Source organism: Felis catus, chromosome B1, assembly GCF_018350175.1.
Source record: "Felis catus isolate Fca126 chromosome B1, F.catus_Fca126_mat1.0, whole genome shotgun sequence".
In the NCBI taxonomy this organism is placed as follows: Eukaryota; Metazoa; Chordata; class Mammalia; order Carnivora; family Felidae; genus Felis; species Felis catus.
In genome coordinates, this window is record NC_058371.1 from 24,041,655 (window position 1) to 24,062,631 (window position 20,977).

General features: G+C 35.7%; 1 protein-coding gene across 6 annotated transcripts in view; it reads left to right on the plus strand.

The window, feature by feature from the left end:
- SGCZ (sarcoglycan zeta) overlaps window positions 1-20,977 on the plus strand; it is a 1,094,832-nt gene that overhangs the window by 600,069 nt on the left and 473,786 nt on the right. For 5 of the 6 annotated variants that reach the window (XM_023252415.2, XM_019828324.3, XM_045056853.1 and 2 more), the window contains one exon: window positions 16,220-16,414. In XM_023252415.2, the coding sequence (XP_023108183.1) occupies window positions 16,220-16,414 (195 nt within the window). Of the gene's footprint in view, window positions 1-10,964; window positions 13,149-16,219; window positions 16,415-20,977 lie in introns of those variants that run through there. The other variant, XM_023252413.2, reaches the window with a different exon arrangement.

Genomic DNA, 20,977 nt, shown 5'->3' on the forward strand with positions numbered 1-20,977 from the left:
TAAAGTACTGTGAAAATGCAAAATTCTGCATTAATTTTACCTTAGTGCTGTGCCATAGAAGTAATATAGTGAATAAGTACTTTGTAGTTTATCATTAAATCTGTATAATGTTTCAAATGAATTTTGGCATGCTGATTTTCACTCATTCAAATACAGATTTTAAAGTGTTTTATATAATTAGGTGATTTTTATTATTACTTCTTTTCCTATCCATCCTAGCCTACCTTTTCTAAAGTACTCTGTACAATAATAAATAAGTGAATAAACAAACAAGTAAATAAAATATGAAGGATCACCTTGGATATTAATATATTCAGTTATTCTTAGAGCTAGCAATTGACATGCTTTTAAACAATTTTGTTTTATATTCATCTAGTTAAACTCCCCATCTCTACTGTTTCTTGATTGTAAAATGGGTGTTTTCAAACCACTTAAATGCAATTTGCAAAGGTCACTAATTCATAATATGGCTGAGGCCTTTTCAGATCGTCAGGTTGAGGTCTAAATTAAGTATGCTGGCCTGGAATATAGCTCTCCAGATCTCTTAAGAAAATGAAGCTTAAAAAGATAATTTTGTAAAATGCAATCAGAAAACAACTTATACATTGGGAGAGTCTGGAATCAAGTCTCTGTGCAAACTTTGGAGAAAACACTTTGTTTGCCACACAGAGCAGACAGGGATGGGAACATAACAGTGAGATCTGTGTAGCTAGCTGGTTTCCTGCCCCAAGGACAGGTATTCATAAGTGTAGGGGAGCAAAGATAATTTTCCACTTACCCCTGTGAGTTCTTGGCTGAGGCCCCTGTAATAAAGGACAGATTAACAAAACAACAGCAGCAACAACAACAAAACCCAACACGCAGAAATTTATTAACATGTATGACTCATTTATACATAGGAGATAACCAGGAAAAATGAATAACCAAAAGATGGCATAGAATTCAGACTTAAATGCCATCGTAATAAGGAAAGGGGAGTGGAATATGGGCCTCTTAGAGGAGAGAAAATTTTTTAGATAAGATGAATGGGCCCTTAGAAGAATAAATGGGAGGTGTGATCGTTTGTGGCAATGTGTGTCTGGGTGTGATATCAACTTCTGTTCTCCTTACATGTTAGAGGAGTCCGCCCTCCCTGCTTGATGATACTCCCAGGGAGAGAATTTATGACAAGGGAGTTTCTTTGGAGGACTTCTCTTTAGGTAGATGAGAGGAGTTCAGCAAAAGCCTCTCCCTGCATTTGCTGGTTTTCAAATGCCTAAGCTCAATGTATCTATATGCTAAGGTGGCATATTTTGTGTGGCATATTTTGCAATCCTTCATTTGGAAGGGTGATTTCTTGGTTTGGTTACAGCAAAATTATTACAATAAATAATATATTTTTTTATTTTTTTATGCTTGTCTTTATTTTTGAGAGAGAGAAAGGGGGTGGGTCAGAGAGAGAGGGAGAGAGAGGATCCAAGGCATGCTCCCATGCGGGGCGTGAATTCACGAACCGTGAGATCATGACCTGAGCCAAAGTTAGACGCTTAACCAACTGAGCCACCCAGGCACCCCAATAAGTAATTTTTTAAACCATTTTTTTTATACCTGAGAAGATAAGGATTGATCTTATTATGCAAAGGAAGTATTTAGTTTCTTTCATTTAATCTCTGTAAGATTATTTTGTTTCTGTATAGGAAGCCATTTTCTATCACTGTTTCACTTCTATTCATTTCAAATATATTAAACAACGGGAAGTTTCTTTTTTTTTTTCCAATTCCAAATTACCAAGTAAAAATGAAGGGAAAAAAAACTACAATTTTTAAAAGCTGGGAGACAGATGGGGGTTGAAAGTAAGTGGGTTCTATAACATAGCCTCTTATGTTATTCAAATTACTATTTTTTCCCTTGTTTTCTAAAACAAATTGGGGTATTAAGTTATGTTTCCAAATTCTATAATATCCACTTTTTTGTCATTTTACTGATGTTTTTAATCAGCAAAAGCAAATATATCGATTTCTTCATAAATTCTAAAGTGATATAATTTTTTCACAGAAAATATATTCACTGGCAGATAGTGGGTTAAGGAAGGAAAAGCTCTAAGAATCAATACATATTTATATTTTATATAAGTTACTATATATTGTATTATTTAATCTTTAGAATATGTTTTAAAGGTAGGTCAATTTACTGTCAATTTGTAGATAAGGAGATGACTCAAATTCATGTTTAGAGTTACATAGATAGTGTATGGCAAGAACACTGTCAAAATTTAAAACTTCATGAATGTCATCCTCTGACCTTGAAGAACACACACCTCAGAAATGAAGGAAGAACAAATTCATTTATTCAGATCTTTTTGAACATCTGCTGAATGCAGGACACTATCATTGGACAAATGGCAGCCACAGAATATTTGTTTGTTCAGTAAATGCTTTGCACACCTATGTTTCTCTTTGAAGGAATTAAAGCAACAAACATCTCAAAGTCCCTGTCCTCCTATGGCTTCTCTTCTATAGGAGGAACCCCCCGCAAAACAACAACAACAACAGATGAATATTTAATTTACTACTAAGTGGGGGCGCCTGGGTGGCTCAGTCGGTTAAGTGGCCGACTTTGGCTCAGGTCATGATTGCACGGTGTGTGAGTTCGAGCCCCGCGTCGGGCTCTGTGCTGACAGCTCAGAGTCTGGAGCCTGTTTCAGATTCTGTGTCTCCCTCTCTCTGACCCTCCCCAATTCATGCTCTGTCTCTCTCTGTCTCAAAAATAAATAAACGTTAAAAAAAATAAAAAAATAATTTACTACTAAGTGGAGAAAGGTTCTGTGAAGACACATGGACCAGGGAGAGGGAAATAATGAAGATAGAGGGGTAAACCATGCTGTTTCATATGACATAGTTACAGAATGCCTGGCTCAGAAAAAAAAATGAGATTTGAATAGAAAACAAACTCTCCAATGCTCTGTGGAACTCTGCCTCTCCTATTTCTCTGTCTTCACTTGACATTCAGTCTCTCTACTCCTGCCCCCACTGCTAGACCCAGAACATGACAGTCAAGTTCTTTCCTCTCTGAAATGCTCTTACCTTGATGGAGACATAGCTCCTCTCTTCATGTTCTTGTGGACATTACTCAGTATTTGGTTTTCTGGAGCTCAGTTGGTTGAGCTTTTGACTCTTGTTTTTGGCTCAGGTCATGATCTCACGGTTCATAGGTTAGAGCCCCGCTTGGGCTCTGAACTGATGGTGTGGAGCTTGTTTTAGATTCTCTCTCCCTCTCGCTCTACCCCTCCCCTGCTCACAGGCTCTGTCTCTTTCTCAAAATAAATAAATAAACTTTAAAAAAAGTTGTGATTCCAATGAGGCTTTAACAGGTTACCTTTTCTAAATGGCAGCATACATTTTCATTATCCTCCTTTCTTGCAGTATTTAGCTGCTTGCTACTCTCTCACTTACTGTATGTTTTATTTATTTTTGCTTGTTCTTTGTGCGCAGCTCGAGAACATAAATCCCATGAAGGCAGGAATTTGTGTTTATCTTCCCTGCTGCATGGTTAGATTCTAGAAAGATGCCTTGTGTGTAGAAAGTGTTAAATTAATTTTTGTTAGATATATAAATAAATTGACCGTTATGCTTTGGGGATATGTTCCTCAAAACTAAGCATTAGAGGCAAGAATTAAGGCAGAAGTTGGAAAACTTTAAAGTAATCTTGTCATGACATGAGAAATGCTGGCAATGAGAACTGATACAGATATATATGAAAAATGTGACATATAAAAGTGGAACTACATGCCCCCCCCAAAAGAGACATGGGATCTAAGCATCAATAGATTTTATCTTTTTAATTTATTTTTATTTTTATTTTTTTTAGCTATAATGACTTAAAATATTGTGCCATGATCAATAGAATCAGGGGCACAATGATGGAGTTAAAATTAGAGATATGTCTTTGAAGAATGTTATTTCAAAAAGCCACCATTACCAGCCACATGATATCATCTAGTCCAATCAAGGGCATGAAATGGCTGCAACTTTTCCAGTTCCCAAATGGAAAAAAAGAATATATATATATATATATACACTATATATATATATATATATATACACACTATATATATATATATACACACACAATATATATATATATATATATATATACACACAATATATATGTATATGTATGTGTATATATATACATATATATATGACATTGTATGATATTATTTTGAATTAAATATAATTCCACTCTCACTGTGCTCCCTAAATAGGTAACTAGGTAACTTAGGTACATAGGTAACTGTCTGAATTATATGCTTTCTATATATATTCATGTATCCATAGAGTCAAGAAATATTTATTAAATTATTTAATGAAGTTCATGGATGTAACAGTAATGTACTAAATGGTACCATTATGATTCCCAAAGTGCCCTCTTTTCTGAGTTAAAATAAAAGTTAATTTGGTTTTAGCTTTATCAACAAACCACCAGCACAATGCCTAGCATGGAGTAAGTTTTAAGTAGAGTGACTATTAATCTTTTTGTATGATTTATAGCATACCTTATGGTGTTTGATGCTAAGGTGACTATAAAAAATGTAAGCAAAGGAGTTTATAATCTTACTGTGAGTGTAAAGGAAGAAAAATAAGTTTTCCTCTACCCTATGTGTTCTTGGTTAAGGATCCTGTAATAAAAGATTAATAGCAAAAAAAAAAAAAAAAGAAAAAAACAAAAAACCCAGATGTTTATTAACTTGTATACCTCATGCATATGTAGGTGATATCCATAGAATAATGAGTAACCCAAAGAGACAGATTAGAATTCAGACTAAAGTACCATCTTAGTAGGGAAAGGGGAGTGGAATGTAGGTCTCTTAGGGGAGAGGAAATTATTTTTAGGAAAGATGAATGGGCCCTTAGAAGAACAGATGGGAGATGTGATAGCTTGTGACCAAGGTGTCTGGGCATGATGTTGACTTCTCTTCTCTCCTATAACAAGAGTCAATCTTCCCAGGTTGATGAAATACCTGGGGATGGCATCATTGACAAGGGAGTTTCTTCTGGAGGATCTCTCTTTAGGCAGATGAGAGGTGTTTGGAGAAATCCTCCTGTACTGGCTATTTTCAAGTGCCTACAGCTAAAAATAATCAGTATGTCAAAGTATACCATTTTGGGGTGGCATATTCTGCTACTTCCTCATAAGCTGAGACAAGAAACAACCATAAAACAACAGAAAAGAGAGTGCAACGTATATCCTCCACCAGGCTCCTCAGGTAACGATAGCTAGTCAATAACCTTAGTTTCTTAACACTAGTACTAGAAAAAGGCTGGTTTGTAGTACGTAAACCAAAGGAGATAGTGCCACTAGTTCACTTCTTTCTTCATTTTCCACCTGTGGTGGAAAGTCATCTTATATTCATGACCTATACGTGTGCCCGTCCAAGGCTAGTCTGAGTAATGATGGATGAAGCATTCAGCTCTTCTGGCCTATGTTCTCCTGAGATTCACCAGGGAGAGAGTTGTAAGATCAGGGGCAGGCCTCAGTGGGTCACCCATCCAGCACTGATGGAGATACCTTCTCATATTGGCACCACTTCATGATGATGTTCCAGGCTTCTGTTTATGTCCCTCCTTGCCTTTGGATGTTGAGCTGGTCTGCATTTCCTCTCTGCCCCCAGCTTGGTACATCAAAAGTGTGTATTACCATTTATTTTCCTTTTAAAAATTCAGCAATTCACAGAGTTGAAGCCCAATTATTGGCCCAACTGCTTTGTCTTTATTTAGGCAGTCAAGATTAAGTTATGCCAGGAATAAAAAACTTGTGTTGGTTAGATTATATCGATCTTTAAAAGGTCATCTGTATTGGATGCATTTAAAGCAGAGCATTCTAAAACAAAACATACTTGTTATGAATGTCTTCTTTTCCTTATCTCCAAAAGTGAGAAAACCCCAGGCAGAACACTTTTCTTAAGAGTTGGAAAATTTTATATCAAAAGAAGTTTGACTAAAATTTATATACTTGAATCTGGTAAAATGTAACTAGAGTTGTCCAAGTGGGGAAAAAAGACTTTCAATGGAGTATTTTGAAATTTGTTTGCGAGATGGTTCATAAACCCTGGTGCTTTCCACTCAATCAACAAGGCCACGGAGGCCATACTTTATCTTCTTAATGCTCGTTTTGTTTTTCTACGTGTTGTTAAAATACAAGTCAGTAACCCTTAATCTTTCTCTGATTGTCTTAGTATTCTTTAAACCATGGTTTCCTTATTGATTTAATTAGTGTGGGCTCTCCGCTTTCCCACCTAAAGCCCCAGCTGTGTTTCTGGTGAAGTTTTCCTTCAAGATTTTCCTCTTTCTCCTGCTGTATGTGTGGCGGTGCTTGCCAGTGGCCCCGTCGTGCTTGTAAATCTTAATGTCATTGGTGCTCATGACTGTCTGTTGTTCTAGCTCTTAGTGTTGATGTATCTGTCAGTGAACAAAAGACTTGTCAACCTCCTTCACAATTGTTTTAATGGCTAAGTTTTTATTATTATTGTTTATTATTATTAGCACATGAGGGGATCAGAGAAATGAGTTACTTCGGTGTTAGCAACCTAAATCTAAGTCTGTGCCTCAAGCTGTGAATTGCCAAAAGCTGTGAATTTACTTTTCAGCCAATTAGATACGAAGACCTTTTCCTATACAAAAGCATATAATTTGGGGACGCATAAACTACGTCAACTAAGCTAGGAATGGCTATTGGGTCACTGAAAATTCTCTCTTTACATGTTCACATTTTTATAGAACTTTTATTCATCTGGGAATGTGTTCCTTTTTTAATGCCTATTCAGGTTTCTTTTTTTGTGTCAGGCTTGGCTAGAATGCTATTCTATTTCCTATCTCAAGAGGCAGCCCATTGGACTCTGATATCTTTCATCATTCTTGAAATTCAATTGCTGGCTGCTTCTTTTCCAGGCTGTAAAAACTGACTACAGCATTTTCCATAAACCAACTGGAAAAAAAAAAGCCATTTAAAATGGACATTTTTCTTAAATGGCAAAATTTAACTACCACCTTGTTGGAAAATGCCTTTGAGAATTAAGTGTCATAGACAGGGAGACATTTAAATTGCCATGGTAAGTGGACTTTACTGTATTGTTTTCAATCTCTCTCAACATTAGTAGCTGTTTAGAGACTCATTTTCTGGGAACAGAAAATAAAATGCCTTTCTGCTTTGTAAAATTCAAAACATATAATTTGAACATTTCAACCATTTTTATTTTTAAATGAGATTTCGATCATATCTTTGAAAATTAATTCCAATATAAATACTCATATAGCCCTTATGTAGGTGATCACTAGCTAAGGAGGTAGAAAATAAAGTTTTAAAATGAGTATTTTTACCATTTAAAATGAAAATGGCACTCTAACATCCTACTTTCCTACTCCCATATTGCTCTTATGCAAGTCAGTGTAATACTCATTTGAGAGCTGAGGAAACTGGGGCAGAGAAAGGCTAAGTGACTTGCCCTTGGACGCACAGAATAGAATGGCCAGGCTGGGACTGCAACTTGGCACATAAATCTGAGACTTCATTTAGTTGCTTGTCCCCCATCCCTTGTCTGAACGAATAACAGACAGCTGTAATGTTAAATCTAACATGATCAGCACTTAATGAACAGTGACACCAACATGATTCACCACTCCTCCTAGAATATAAGCTTATTCCCATTGAGCAGGTTAAGAGGTTTTGGAACCAAGATTCAATTTTTATGGTTATATGACTGTTGATTATTGCTACTTAACTGTACCAAGTACCAGCTCCATAATCAGAAATTAAAAGAAATTTCCCAAATTATCCAGCTTACTTTCCAGGAGGCATTTGTTTTATATTCATATTTCCTATAACAGGGAATACATGGGCCAGGGCTGAGCGGAAATTGGATGTTCATTTTACATTTTGATTTTAAGGAATCAAATTAGTGCGTGAGATAAATAATTTGCTATTTCCTTCCAGTCTATGTGCTTACATCTCTGCATTATATCCAGTGTTTACGTGAGTAGTAGTATAAAACTGTCCAATATGATATTTAAAAAACAACTCTATCGGATATATCACTTCCAGTGTAAAACTGGGTTCTCTTTTGAGCTGTATCATCAGACTGACAATTTAGTGGCAGAATCTGGACTGGAGAAAAGAAGTTCTCAATACTTGGACTTGAACTAACTTTCTAATGTCCTCAAGCATTTGTGCACTTTGAGAGTCCTTTTTCTACTTTTGGTAAAACTCAGATCTTAAAAAGCTTTGTTGCACAACTTACCTCCATGCTGCTCACTTCTTGAGGCCATTTTTAAGTTGTTCAAACTCCCTCCCTTTTAGCGTCCTGAGTATACAGGCATGTAGTGGGGTCACCTGGTCATCTTTCAGACAATATTTCTCCCTTACAAGACATAAAACAGGGCGTTCCATTAATAGATTTTATTTCTACCCTTAATTTAACCAACACCAATTTAAAATAATTACCTTATGCATTGTACTCTCCCTTAACATCTTCCTTTCTTTCTCTGTTCTCATGAATATTAGCAGAGGTCACATTTTCTTTAGCCTTTCCTGTCTATCCAGTAAGATGCCATGTCTAACAGATGCCCTCCTGTTTCCACTCCCAGTTTTAGAAAATAAATAATAAAACCTCACTGAAAGATGGCGAAGACTGTTGTGGTCGGCAAGAAGATGGTGGTACATACAAACATACATTCTAGGTCCCACACAGTGAAATCCATAAGGAGCAAGTTTGTGGTCATGGAGCTTCTGCAGAAGTTTTCTGTGAAGGAAGGAAGCGGGTCTTTTTGCCACATGTCCCCAAGCCAGGTACCTGTGGACTTGAACCACAACACAGCCCCTTTCAGTTTCGCATATGCTGATGTGAGTCAGAATACTAGAGTAATAGGACCAAGAGTGATTCTCATGGGATTAGGCTAACTCTAACCTGTGTCTGTCACTTTCTGGAGCCTAGCTTGGCTCATCTTCTGTCATTGTCACTAGTTTTTCAATCGCCACCTCACTGAGAATGCACAGCTCATCTCTGGATCTCAGCTTTGTCCCCTCAACTATTGGCCCTATGTTAAGTGTCCTCCTTTCTTTTCCGTTCTCTAGCTCATAACCTGTGTGTAGACTGGCCCTGGCCCCTGATTAATACTCCAACACTGGACTCCAGACTCTCATCTGAAATCCCTTTTCTTTGCTTTTCATTCCCCCTCAAAAATGGTCTGAACTCACTTTCTCCACTTCCTCATTTTCGATCTTCTCCTGAGCCTACTGTAATTAGGCCTTTGAATACTCAAGAGACCTCTTTTAACTCTCTTCCTAGATTTTCATCATTTTAGTTTCATGTCAGGAGTCACTTTCTTTGTGAGGCATTCTCTTTTCACTGCTGACATCTTTCTACCATTTTTAAAGGAGACTCCTCCAATATATCACCATGCCTATTATCTTCTTAGCATCTATCACTATTTAATATTATATTACTTATATACCTATTATATTATTGTATTTCTCTTATTGTTATCCCCTTCTGTGAGGCAAGGGAATAATAGCAAATGGTCTCTGCTACTCTAGTTAATTTCTCTCACATTTCTAGCTGAGTAGACTTCACCAGAATTCCCCAGGGCTAGATTATTAGTGATGAACCATGGTTAGGTCAGTCCAGATTAGTTCATTCTTGTCTAGATTTTTATTATGTGTTATTAAATTTAGTGAACAAAGTAACCCTTTCTGTAAACCAGAGAAAAATATTGGACAGAAATATTGGAGAAAAATATTGAAAAATTCACAAAGTCTAATTCTATTTGCCAATGCATCTTTCATTTAACCTCATAAAATCATGCCAGACATTTTATTCGTATTATCAGGATTTTGAAAGTATGTTTCTTTATAAATAAAGCACAAAGTCCAAATTTAAATAAGTCCTTTCCTGGATTTCAGGCCAACACAAGTAAGTGCATTTACCTTAATGTGAATGCTGATAGCCGTCTTGATCCAAGAAGGCTGAAGACTTCTTTGGTATTAACTAAGGGAACACTGGGTCTTATAAGTTATTTGATCCTAATAAATGCTTTGTAGACCTGATATATAGTGTGAAAAACTAAGATGAAGAAGGTCCTAATTCCTTTAAGAAGCCAGGAATACTGTACAGAACCTTGAAAACCAAAATAATTGCAAAGAACATACTGCAAAGTAGGATGTTGAATTCATATTGCACAGGAAAGTAGAGAGGACTTAGCCAGAGTGACACCTCAGTGAGGTGATGTTTCCTCTTAGGAAATCGTAATCATCTCGTTTTCTCTCTTAGGAAATCCATTTTGCTGATCTGAGAAAATAAGCATCTCTGCAAGTGTACGTTTGTTTGATTACTTTAGAATGGCGATATCATTTAGGGAAATGATTTTCTATTTTGTTTGTAGAATTCTCAGAATGCCTAGGGAACCAAGATATTTCAGGATATTTTTAATACTTGAAAATGGATCAACATTTACAATTTTAGACAAAGGCTGTAAAAGTTTCAAATCTAGGATAGTTTGCTTAATCTCTCAGAGTACACTTATTCTTCTTTGCTAGTACTACTACTTTAATGTAACGGCTACTGAAAGGTTTTGTGATCTTAAAAAAAAAAAAACAGGTCTGTGAGGTTTAAGAGAAAATGAAGTTTTTTTTAAACATTTATTCGTTTAATTTGGGAAAGAGACAAAGTGCCCGTGTGAGAGAGTGGAGGAGGGGCAGAGAGAAAGGGAGAGAGAGAATCCCAAGCAGGCTCTGTGCTGTCAACTCAGAGCCCGATGCAGGGCTCAATCTCATGGACTCTGAGATCACGATCTGAACGAAAACGAACTTAGCCACCCAGGCACCACCCCAAAAATGAAGTTTTTTAAAGCAAACTCTATACTTGTCTTTTTGCATCTTGGATACTCTAAAAAGTATTTTGCGATAAAGAAGATTTATAAAATAATAGTGTTAATCTCATCTTTAAGAAAACAACATTGAATTTCTTGAGATGATAAAAATAGCTTTAAATAACAGATTTTTATGTGTTCTTAACAACCTTTTCTCTCACCCTTTTGTTATTCCATTTGCTTTACAAAATAGTTAGTGGCTTTGATATAGGTACAGGATTTCTATTGCTTTACTAAAAAAAAAAATGTTATTGCTTGAAAGACCATTTCCTCTGTGATTTGTGTTTGTTTTATTTCAGAGACTTAGCTAAGTTCTCACTTCTTTTCGAAGGCACATTAATCTCACCTTCTCACCTTCATGTCTAACTAGAATTTGTAGAAATAGAATATTCTAAGAAAGAACGTTGCTTTAATATGAGATGAAAAGCAATGCATAATCTAAGTAGTGATAGCATTTGTGCCTTTTCCCAGACAAGCTATACGAGGAGGTCTCCTGCTGGCCAATCAGGCATAGCTTGTGCTCTCTCCTGCGCTCTTCCTACATCTATGTGCTTCCTTTCCTTAGTCCCTTCCTTAGTCTTTCCTTCAGTGGTGGTGGTCCCTTGAGTTCCTTTCATCTTCTTCTTATAATAAATTTTCTATTTTGTAGTCATAACTGTTGTTAGAACTATAAAATCTCCACTGCAATCTTTAGGCAAAGTAAATCCCCCAGGTCTGCTGTCATCTCTTACAATACTTATAGTACACAGCAGTTAATATGTTGTGTATCTCCCCTCTAAATAGGAATCTCAGTAAGGACTAAAGATTTTCACTAGTCTCAAGGAAACATGAAATATTAACCTCAATAAAAATGACAGTAAACAAGCAAGTAATTCTTTATATCATGAAATAATTTGCTCTTGATTATCTAGTATTACCACCTCTAATTCATTTAAAATTCTGATTTAACATATACAAGAATTTTTACTCTATGAATGATAGTACTCTTCATTAAAAAAATAAAGCAAAATAACACCGCATCAATATAATTTCTAGTTAGAGCTCTAAAATAAAAACAAAATTGGGAAAAAAACAAAAAAATTGGATGTTAGCATTTATCAATATATGGTTCCACATTTTACTTAGAGTAGGATTGGTTCAATGAACACTAATACTTATACTCTTGTGGTACGTATTTTCTATAACATATATAGGCACCCCTCAGATATATTGCAGGTTCTGTTCTAGACCACCACATAAAGCAAATATTTTTATAAAGTGAATCAAATAATTTTTTTTTGGTTTCCCAGTGCATATAAAAGTTATGTTTAAACTATTATACTGTAGTCTATTAAGTGTGCACCAACATTATGTCTAAGAGAACAAGGTACATACCCCAAGGAAAAAATACTTTATTGCTTAAATATGCTAAACGTCATCTGAGCTTACAGTGAGTTGTGATCTTTTTGGTAGTGAAGAGTCGTAGAGGTTGATGACTGCTGACTGCTCCTGGTGGTGGTTGCTGAAGGTTAGGGTAGCTGTGGCAGTTTCTTAAAATAAGACAACACTGAAGTTTGTTGCATCAGTTGACTCTTCCTTTCACAAATGATTTCTCTGTAGCATGCCATGCTGTTTGATAGCACTTTATCCGCAGTAAAACTTCTCTCACAATTGGAGTTGATCCTCACAAACCTTGCTGCTGCTTTATCAACTAAGTTTATGTAATAGTCTAACTCTTTTGTTGTCATTTCAACAATCTTCACAGCATCTTTACCAGGAATACATTCCATCTCAGGAAACCACTTTCTTTGTTCATCCATAAGCATAAGAAGCAACCCCTCATTCGTTCAGGTTTGATCTTGAGATTGCCCCGATTCAGTCCCTGATCTAATCCTCGTTCTCTTGCTCTTTCCGCCACATCTGCAGTTTCTTCCTCCACTGTAGTCGGGTACCTCTCAAAGTCATCCTTGAGGGTTGGAAGCCACTTCTTCCAAGCTCCTGTTTATGTTGATATTTGGACCTCATCTCATAAATCGTGAATGTTCTTAATGGCATTTAGAATAGTGAATCCTTTCCGGGTTTTCGTTTTATTTTGCCCAGATCCATCAGAAGAATCACTGTCTACGGCACCTAGACTTATGAAATGTATTTCTACCTGAAAGTCAGAACTACTCATTGATCCATGGACTGCAGAATGGATCAGGCATGAAAACAACATTAATCTGGTTGTACCTCTTCATCAGAGCACTTGGATGACCAAGTGTATTGGCAGTGAGTAGTAATACTTTGAAAATAATCTTTTCGTGAGCAATAGTTCTCAACGGGGGACTTAAAATAGTCACTAAACCATGTTGTAAACAGATACGCTACCCTCCAGGCTTTGTTGTTCAATTTGTAGAGCATTTGCAGAGTGGATTGAACATAATTCTTTAGGGCCCTATGAATTTTGGAAAGGTACGTCAGCACTGGTCTCAACTTGAAGTCTTCAGATGCATTTGTCCCTGACAAGAGAGTCCTTTGAAGCTTTGGAAGGCAGGCTTTGACTTCTCCTTAGATATAAAACTCCTAGTATATTCTTCCAGTAGAAGCCTACTCCATCTCCACTGAAAATTTTTTGTTGAGTGTAGCCTTCTTCATGACTTGTCTTAGTTCTGGATAATGTGCTGCAGATTCTATGTCATCACGTGGCCTTTCACCTTGCAGGCTTTTGTGTTTGGAAATGGCTTTTGTATTTCTACCTGATGATCCAACCTCTGTTAGCTTCACCTTGTCTTCTGTAGGTTCCTCACCTCCCTCAGCCCTCGTAGAATTGAAGAGTTAGGGCCTTGCTCTGGGTTAGGCTTTGGCTTAAAGTGATGTTGTGGCTGGTTTGATTTTTTTTGTCCAGACACTAAGACTTTCTCTATATCAACAGTAAGGCTATTTTGCTTTCTTATCCTCATGTGTTTGAGAGAGTGGCACTTTCATTCCCTTCAAGAACTGTTTCTTTGTATTCACATCTTGGATAATTGTTTGGCCCAAGAAGACAAGGCTTTGTCACTAAACTTAATCATTACTAGCTTTTGATTTAAAGTGAGACATGCAACTCTTCCTTTCACTTGAACACTTAGAGGTCATTGCAGGGTTTTTTGTGTGTTTGTTAAGTTTTTATTTAAATTCCAGTTAGTTAACATCCAGTGTAATATCAGTTTCGGGTCTATAATACAGTGATTCAACACTTCCATATAGTATCTGGTGTGCATCACAACAAATCATTGTAGGGTTTTTAGTTGGCCTAATTTCAGTATTGTTCTATCTCAGGTAAAAGGCAGGCCTGAGGAAAAGGAGACAGAGAGGGAATGGCCACTCGGTGGAACGGTCAAAACACACAGTTATCAGTTAAGCCATCATCTTATACGGGTGTCGTTCATGGTGCCAAAACAATTATTAGTCACATCAGAATCACTGGGCATAGATCACTACAACAGATATAATAATGAAAGTTTGAAATATTATGAGAATTACTAAAATGTAAGACACAGATTTAAAATGAACAAATGCTGTTGGAAAAGTCACCGATTGACTTGCTTAACTCAGCATTGCCACAAATCTTCAATTTGTCAATAGCACAGAATCTGCAAAGCACAATACAGTGAAGCACAATGCAATGAGATATAACTGTATTTTTTATATTACTTGACAGGTAATTATAATTCTTCACTGATGCTGTGTTTATTTTGGTGTATTTATTCAGCATTATTTCCATTGTAGTAATTGTTTAATGGACATACACAATAAGAGAATTCTGAAAAGACCTAAGGAGAAAAAACACTAAACTAAAAAAACTTATTGCCTTAGAGAAAATTATATTTTATAAAAATTATTTTTTATCCCTCAGGTAATAAATATTTTATTCTAAAAATTGTATACCTAGTACATATTCTTTGACTTTTCTTAACCATACTTCTTGGTTGTATCGGGCAGAAAATAACGGATTAGCCTTTTGAAAGAATTAACTTCAAACCTAAATTTATACATTACCAAGGAATACCACCTCCCCTTTTCCAGATTGGACTTCTGCATATATCAATATGTTATATAATATTATATAATTAGATAGTACAGTGTAGTGTTTTGTGTCTTTTAGAGATCAATTTTATTTTGAGAACTCATTGAAATACAACTAAAATAAATAACCAACAAAGTTCTAAGTAAAAAATCTATGTAATTCTAAATGAAAGTGTATTTTCTTCCCGTTGGTTCTTTCAAATACACTTACATTTTACTAAAACATATACACTAAGCCACTGATACCCTGTATTTTTAGATAAAGGTACAGAAATGTCTTGAGATACAGTTGGTCTCTATCTACCCCAAGAAACAGGTGACACTTATTCCAAGAGTAACTGAGATGTGCATTGAATTTTAGGTTATAGACACCAGGGAGTAGAGCTGCACCATCATCATCTCCAGAGAAAAGGTTACTGTTAGAATTGGGCAAATCTGATTGAAAATAATATACATCTTAGAAATACCACAACTAGTTGAACAGCTCTAAAGTGCAGCATCAATGGTGTGATAGGCATTTTGTAAGATTTTAATCAATTTTAGTTTAATTATTTAATTTTCAATACACAGCAATAGTTCTTTGAACACTTACTACCCATCTGTAGGTATGTTGTATCTTTTGGTTTAAAAAAACAAAACAGTTTTTTAAGAGTCTCTTATGGTTTGGCTCCCTCCCTCTCTAACTTTTTTTTTTCCCTGCCCCTCCCCCCATGGTCTTATGTTAAGTTTCTCAGGATCCACATAGGAGTGAAAACATACGGTATCTGTCTTTCTATGTATGACTTATTTCACTTAGCATCACACTCTCCAGTTCCATCCACGTTGCTACAAAAGGCCATATTTCATTCTTTCTCATTGCCACGTAGTACTCCATTATGTATATAAACCACAATTTCTTTATCCATTCATCATTTGATGGACATTTAGGCTTTTCCATAATTTGGCTATTGTTGAAGGTGCTGCCATAAACATTGGGGTACAAGTGCCCCTATGCATCAGTACTCCTGTATCCCTTGGGTAAATTCCTAGCAGTGCTATTGCTCTTAAAAACTGAGAATAAACAGGGTTGATGGGGGGTGGGAGGGAAGGAAAGTGGGTGATGGGCATTGAGGAGGGCACCTGTTGGGATGGGCACTGGGTGTTGTATGGAAATCAATTTGACAATAAATTTCATATTAAAAAAATAAATGCTAGGAAACAAACAAATAAATAAATAAAAACAAAAAAAACCATTGGTTTTAGTTTTGAATGTTTCTTTTCTTTCTTTTTTTTTTTCTGCTTTCCTTTTTTTTCAGATGACTCGAGAACAATACATACTAGCAACACAACAAAACAACCTGCCAAGGGCTGAGAATGCACAACTTTACCCAGTGGGGATTTATGGATGGCGAAAGAGGTGCTTATACTTCTTTGTCCTTCTGCTGTTGGTTACCATGATAGTTAACTTAGCCATGACAATATGGATATTGAAAGTGATGAATTTCACCGTGGTAAGTACCACCATGATTTTATACCTACTGCTTTTGGTTCAAAGATGATACAATGCTGTTATTTTTATTTTTTAATTGAAAGTTATTTTTCTTAATCTTTACAAGTATGTGTCTTGAAATTCCAAAGACTGTCATGTATTATTTTAAGACTACATTCAGTATGTATCCGTGACAAATGTATGATATTACTATCTGCCATTTAAGTATGGGAAATTGAGATCATGAGATAGTACAGAACACTGATTCATTTAGCAAGTTAGAAAACTTTCAACCTATAAGCTTGAACTATTGCTTGCTAAACCTGGTAATGTAGGAAATGAGTTGTTTAGAGATGATATTTCATATTAAAATTAATATTAAATATCACAAGTACCTTTAAAATACTTTGCACAGAGTATTTACCTTCCTCCCTATGCTTTCTGTGTAACATACTGCATGATCAAATCTAAACTCAGGAATTTCTCCTGGGCCACATAGACCAATGTCTGTAATTGTCACCAGATGGTGATCTCATTTTTTGGAGCACAAGCATGGTAAATATAAAACCAGAAATTAAATCACTCTTTCATGAAAAGTAATAATATAAAATAATTATATAACTCATTGATGAATTTTGCTTTAATTTATTGTATGTGTACAATAAAACTATGAGCATGACTTATCTGGGAAAAATTAGCCACTTCAGAAAAGTCTAGTTGAGCTCACTTCATATTTTCTGGCTAAATTCTTAAATTTTTCAACTCTGCCTTTAAAGCTTTCTGTCTTTGCTTAAAGACTTCAGATATCTTCACATTGAAGCAGGTATCTTACACTTGCTGACCAGACTGCTGTTAATCCTTAGAACTCTGCGTCCTCAGGGGCAAATATAAAGCTGGCTGTTTAACTTCACTGATCTTTGTGTACTGGGCTGTTGCTACTGCTTTTCTTTTCTTTTCGTTTCTTTTTTTTTTTTTTTAAGCTCTACAGTGTATTGACTTAGCCAAAAGTAGTTTCTTTCTGAGTTCACTAACATGCAATTCTAACTTGAAACAAAATCTTAAAAGGGAAAATGAGCCCAGCATCTGTCCATAGTGTAGGACACTGCAGTTGTGTGCAAAGACCCTGGGAAAGCAGGTGGCCTAGCCTTCCGGAGAGGAAAAACTATAACTGTACAAATCATGACAGAAGAGCATATGTTCACGGAGTAAAATGAGCTGAGCAAGGGTTCCATTTCTCTGATATGGTGCAAATTTTGAAGGGTATTCATCAAAAAAAGAAAAAAAAAGGAAAAAAAGAAAAAAAAAGGCAAAAGTTGAGCAGAACTCAGTATGTTCCAGGATTAGAGAAGATGACTATATCCTAGCGATGGACATGTGTTCAGGGTCACTGATCATGGTCTGTGAGTCTGTGGGGGGCTAAAGGTGGAACTGGGGGCTACTAGACAAATTATTTCTTTAAGAGACTCTCTGTTAATACATCTGAACTGTTCCTTTGTCCCAAGAGTTGGCTCAGTGTCCCCCACCCCCACAATTGGGAATATTTTGGCGGAGATTATACCAATTCTACTCCTATTCTTTTTGTTCTGAGTTCTGCTCCTGCCTCCCTTACCACTGTCCATGCTCCGTTAATGATTCCTTTACCACATATCGGGGGCAATGTGTATAACTCTGAAGATTCTTTTATGTGTTATTGACTGTCAGCCAATTTAGCAGTTGCTGACAGCAATTTCTTTAACCTCATTTTTCTTAACAAAACAAAACAAAGAAAAATCACTTTGAAAGAAATAAAGACTATAACTTTCTCCAAGATTTGAAATTTCAAACATTTGATCATCTCTTCCAATGAGCATCTTTCTAAAGCTCATGAAAGTTGTGATCAACTCTCTCACTTCAGGAGTCTTGTTTCTATCCAGTAACCAGGCCATGGGAGCTTTCAGATTCAAGTCCTGTATATTTCTCAAGCATATTTAAATTAATTAAGAAAATAAACTTAAATGCATAATTACATGGCTGCATGGATCAGGCTCCCAATACCTTGCCTCATGCTGAGGTCAAAGCTGGATAAGCCATTCAAGGGAAATAATTGAAACAATCACCTTTGTCCTCAGGATCCATGCCGGCCTCAGGGTTTCTGTCACCTGTGGTGCTATCTAATTTGAACCTCAGCTGGCCAATATGTATGTCAACATATTCCTGGGGATAATGAAAAGGAGTTTATTTTCATAAGAGTTTTGGTATTTATTTATTTATTTATTTATTTATTTATTTATTTATTTATTTATTTATTTATTTATTTATTTATTTATTTATTTATTTAATTTTGGATCTTTCTTTTCCACAATGTTACTTTTTTAATAATCAAATAGGAGGCTATGTGTTCTTCAGGCTCGGAAGCTATTTGTATGTAAGTGACATAATTCATGTAAGTGAAACATGAAGTAATTATTGAGTCAAGATAATCTCTGTAAGGTAATATATTCTACATCTCAACGTAGTAATTCATGATTGTCTAGTGAAATTCTGCATTACTTGAATAGTTGCTGAGTTTAGCAGTTCTAAATACGGCACACCAGATTAAGTTGTATGAATTTGAAAAGTGAAATAATTTGTAATCCTCTTATATTAGAGCAGTAACAAAATCAATTTTATGTTTCACTGGTACATTATGATTGTATCTATCTCTAGAGTGAATACCTGACACCATTTGCCATACTATTATCATAAGAGGTAGTAAATGGTGTGTAAATTTGTTTGGGGTGTTTTACTGATTTACACAAAATGTATTTCTCTTTCTTTATAACTGTTTCCATACAATCCATGGAAATATGTGGCTGTTAATATCTTTTATTTCAGCAGACTGGGCACGTTATTGTTACCAAAATATTGTGGTTTTGTTTTGTTTTGTTTTGTGTTGTTTGTTTTTGCACAGCAAGGGTAGCTGCCAATCTGTTTTATGATGTTTCATGGAGTCTGTCATTCTGACTAATATTATACATGATCTGTATGGTTGATATGACCTTATTCTGTTTCTTATTTTGTGGAAAATAAGATCACACAGCTGCTAAGATACCCAGGTGCAGAGAATCAAGAAAACGGAAATTAGTTTATACTACAGGGTGAAAGGCTTAGGATAGATAAACACTACAATTTCCTGTCTGTGAGAGTTGGTAAATGTAGGAATGACTTATAGAAGGAGATTGTGAAACTTCATTCTCTCAAGATCAGTATAACCCAATTATGTGTTTTTGTTGTTGTTGTTGTTGGTTGGTTGGTTGGTTGGTACAATAGCTATGTGGTTCAATATAAATGGACTAGTTTAGAAGATCTGTCGAATCTAGGCATCCTGATAAGGCAATATTCTTTTCTTGGCTCAAGTGCTCATCCTAAGTAAGTTTGTTCTGTATTTGAAAATTGAAAATTGATATAATAATATTCATTTTAATCACGAGTACCAAGTAAATGTTGGTGGCCTCAATTGCAACTTCATTTGATTGGCTATGTTAACTAGCCATCAAAAGAAGAATGGGAAAATAAGTGCCGTTTATTAAGCAAAGAGGGTGAGGAAAGTCATGAATATTGTGACTGAGAGGTCATGAATGCCCAGATATGGGTAATAATTGGAACAATCAATCAATTGAACAATTTGGGAAAAAAATGTTAGAAACTTGTGATCAGTGTGATGAATATTAGTTGAAAGGACATCCCACAAGACGTAGGGCTAAGTATCATAATCTTTTAGGATTAAAAAGGAACTGAGAGATTTTTAGTTCAGCCATCCACGCACTACTAGAGGTCACTCTGTATATTCCCTCAATTTGGTCACTCAAATTGAGGGAACCCTCAATTGGATAAACCCTCCTTTGGATAAATCCGCCTTTGGATAAAAACCCTCCTTTGCTTAAACCCTCCTTTGGATAAAAAGACCATCGCATTAAATCACTGGGTAGTTGTACTGCTATTTAACATCTTGATATTTTGTTGCAGTCTCTCATATATTACTCCAATCATGGGATACTAGTTCTGTTCTTTCAAACTGACATGAATTTATTATTTTATCCAGACCACAGTTTGTTCTAATACACACACAGACACACATACGTATGTTCTTACACAAACACACACCTATGTATATATACATATACAAATTCACATACAGTATACACATACATAAACTTAACATAGTCACATCTAGGATATATATTGTATGTAGATAAATATTCTAGATCTTTATTAAAATAGATATACATTCTCTATGTAATATATATATATTTCTATTAATATCTAAACATCAGAATAAGTTAAGAGAAATTATTTTTTATTATTTTTTATTTAAAAATTTTTTTAATGTTTATTTATTTTTGAGAGAGAGACAGAGCATGAGTGGGGGAGGGGCAGAGAGAAAGGGAGACACAGAATCTGAAGCAGTTTTCTGGCTCTGAGCTGTCAGCACAGAGCCCGACATGGAGCTTGAACCCACCAATCATGAGATCATGACCTGAGCCAAAGTCAGAGGCTTAACCTAATGAGCCACCCAGGCACCCCTAAGTAAGAGAAATTCTTATGCAGTCACTTTGTCTTCTTTAGT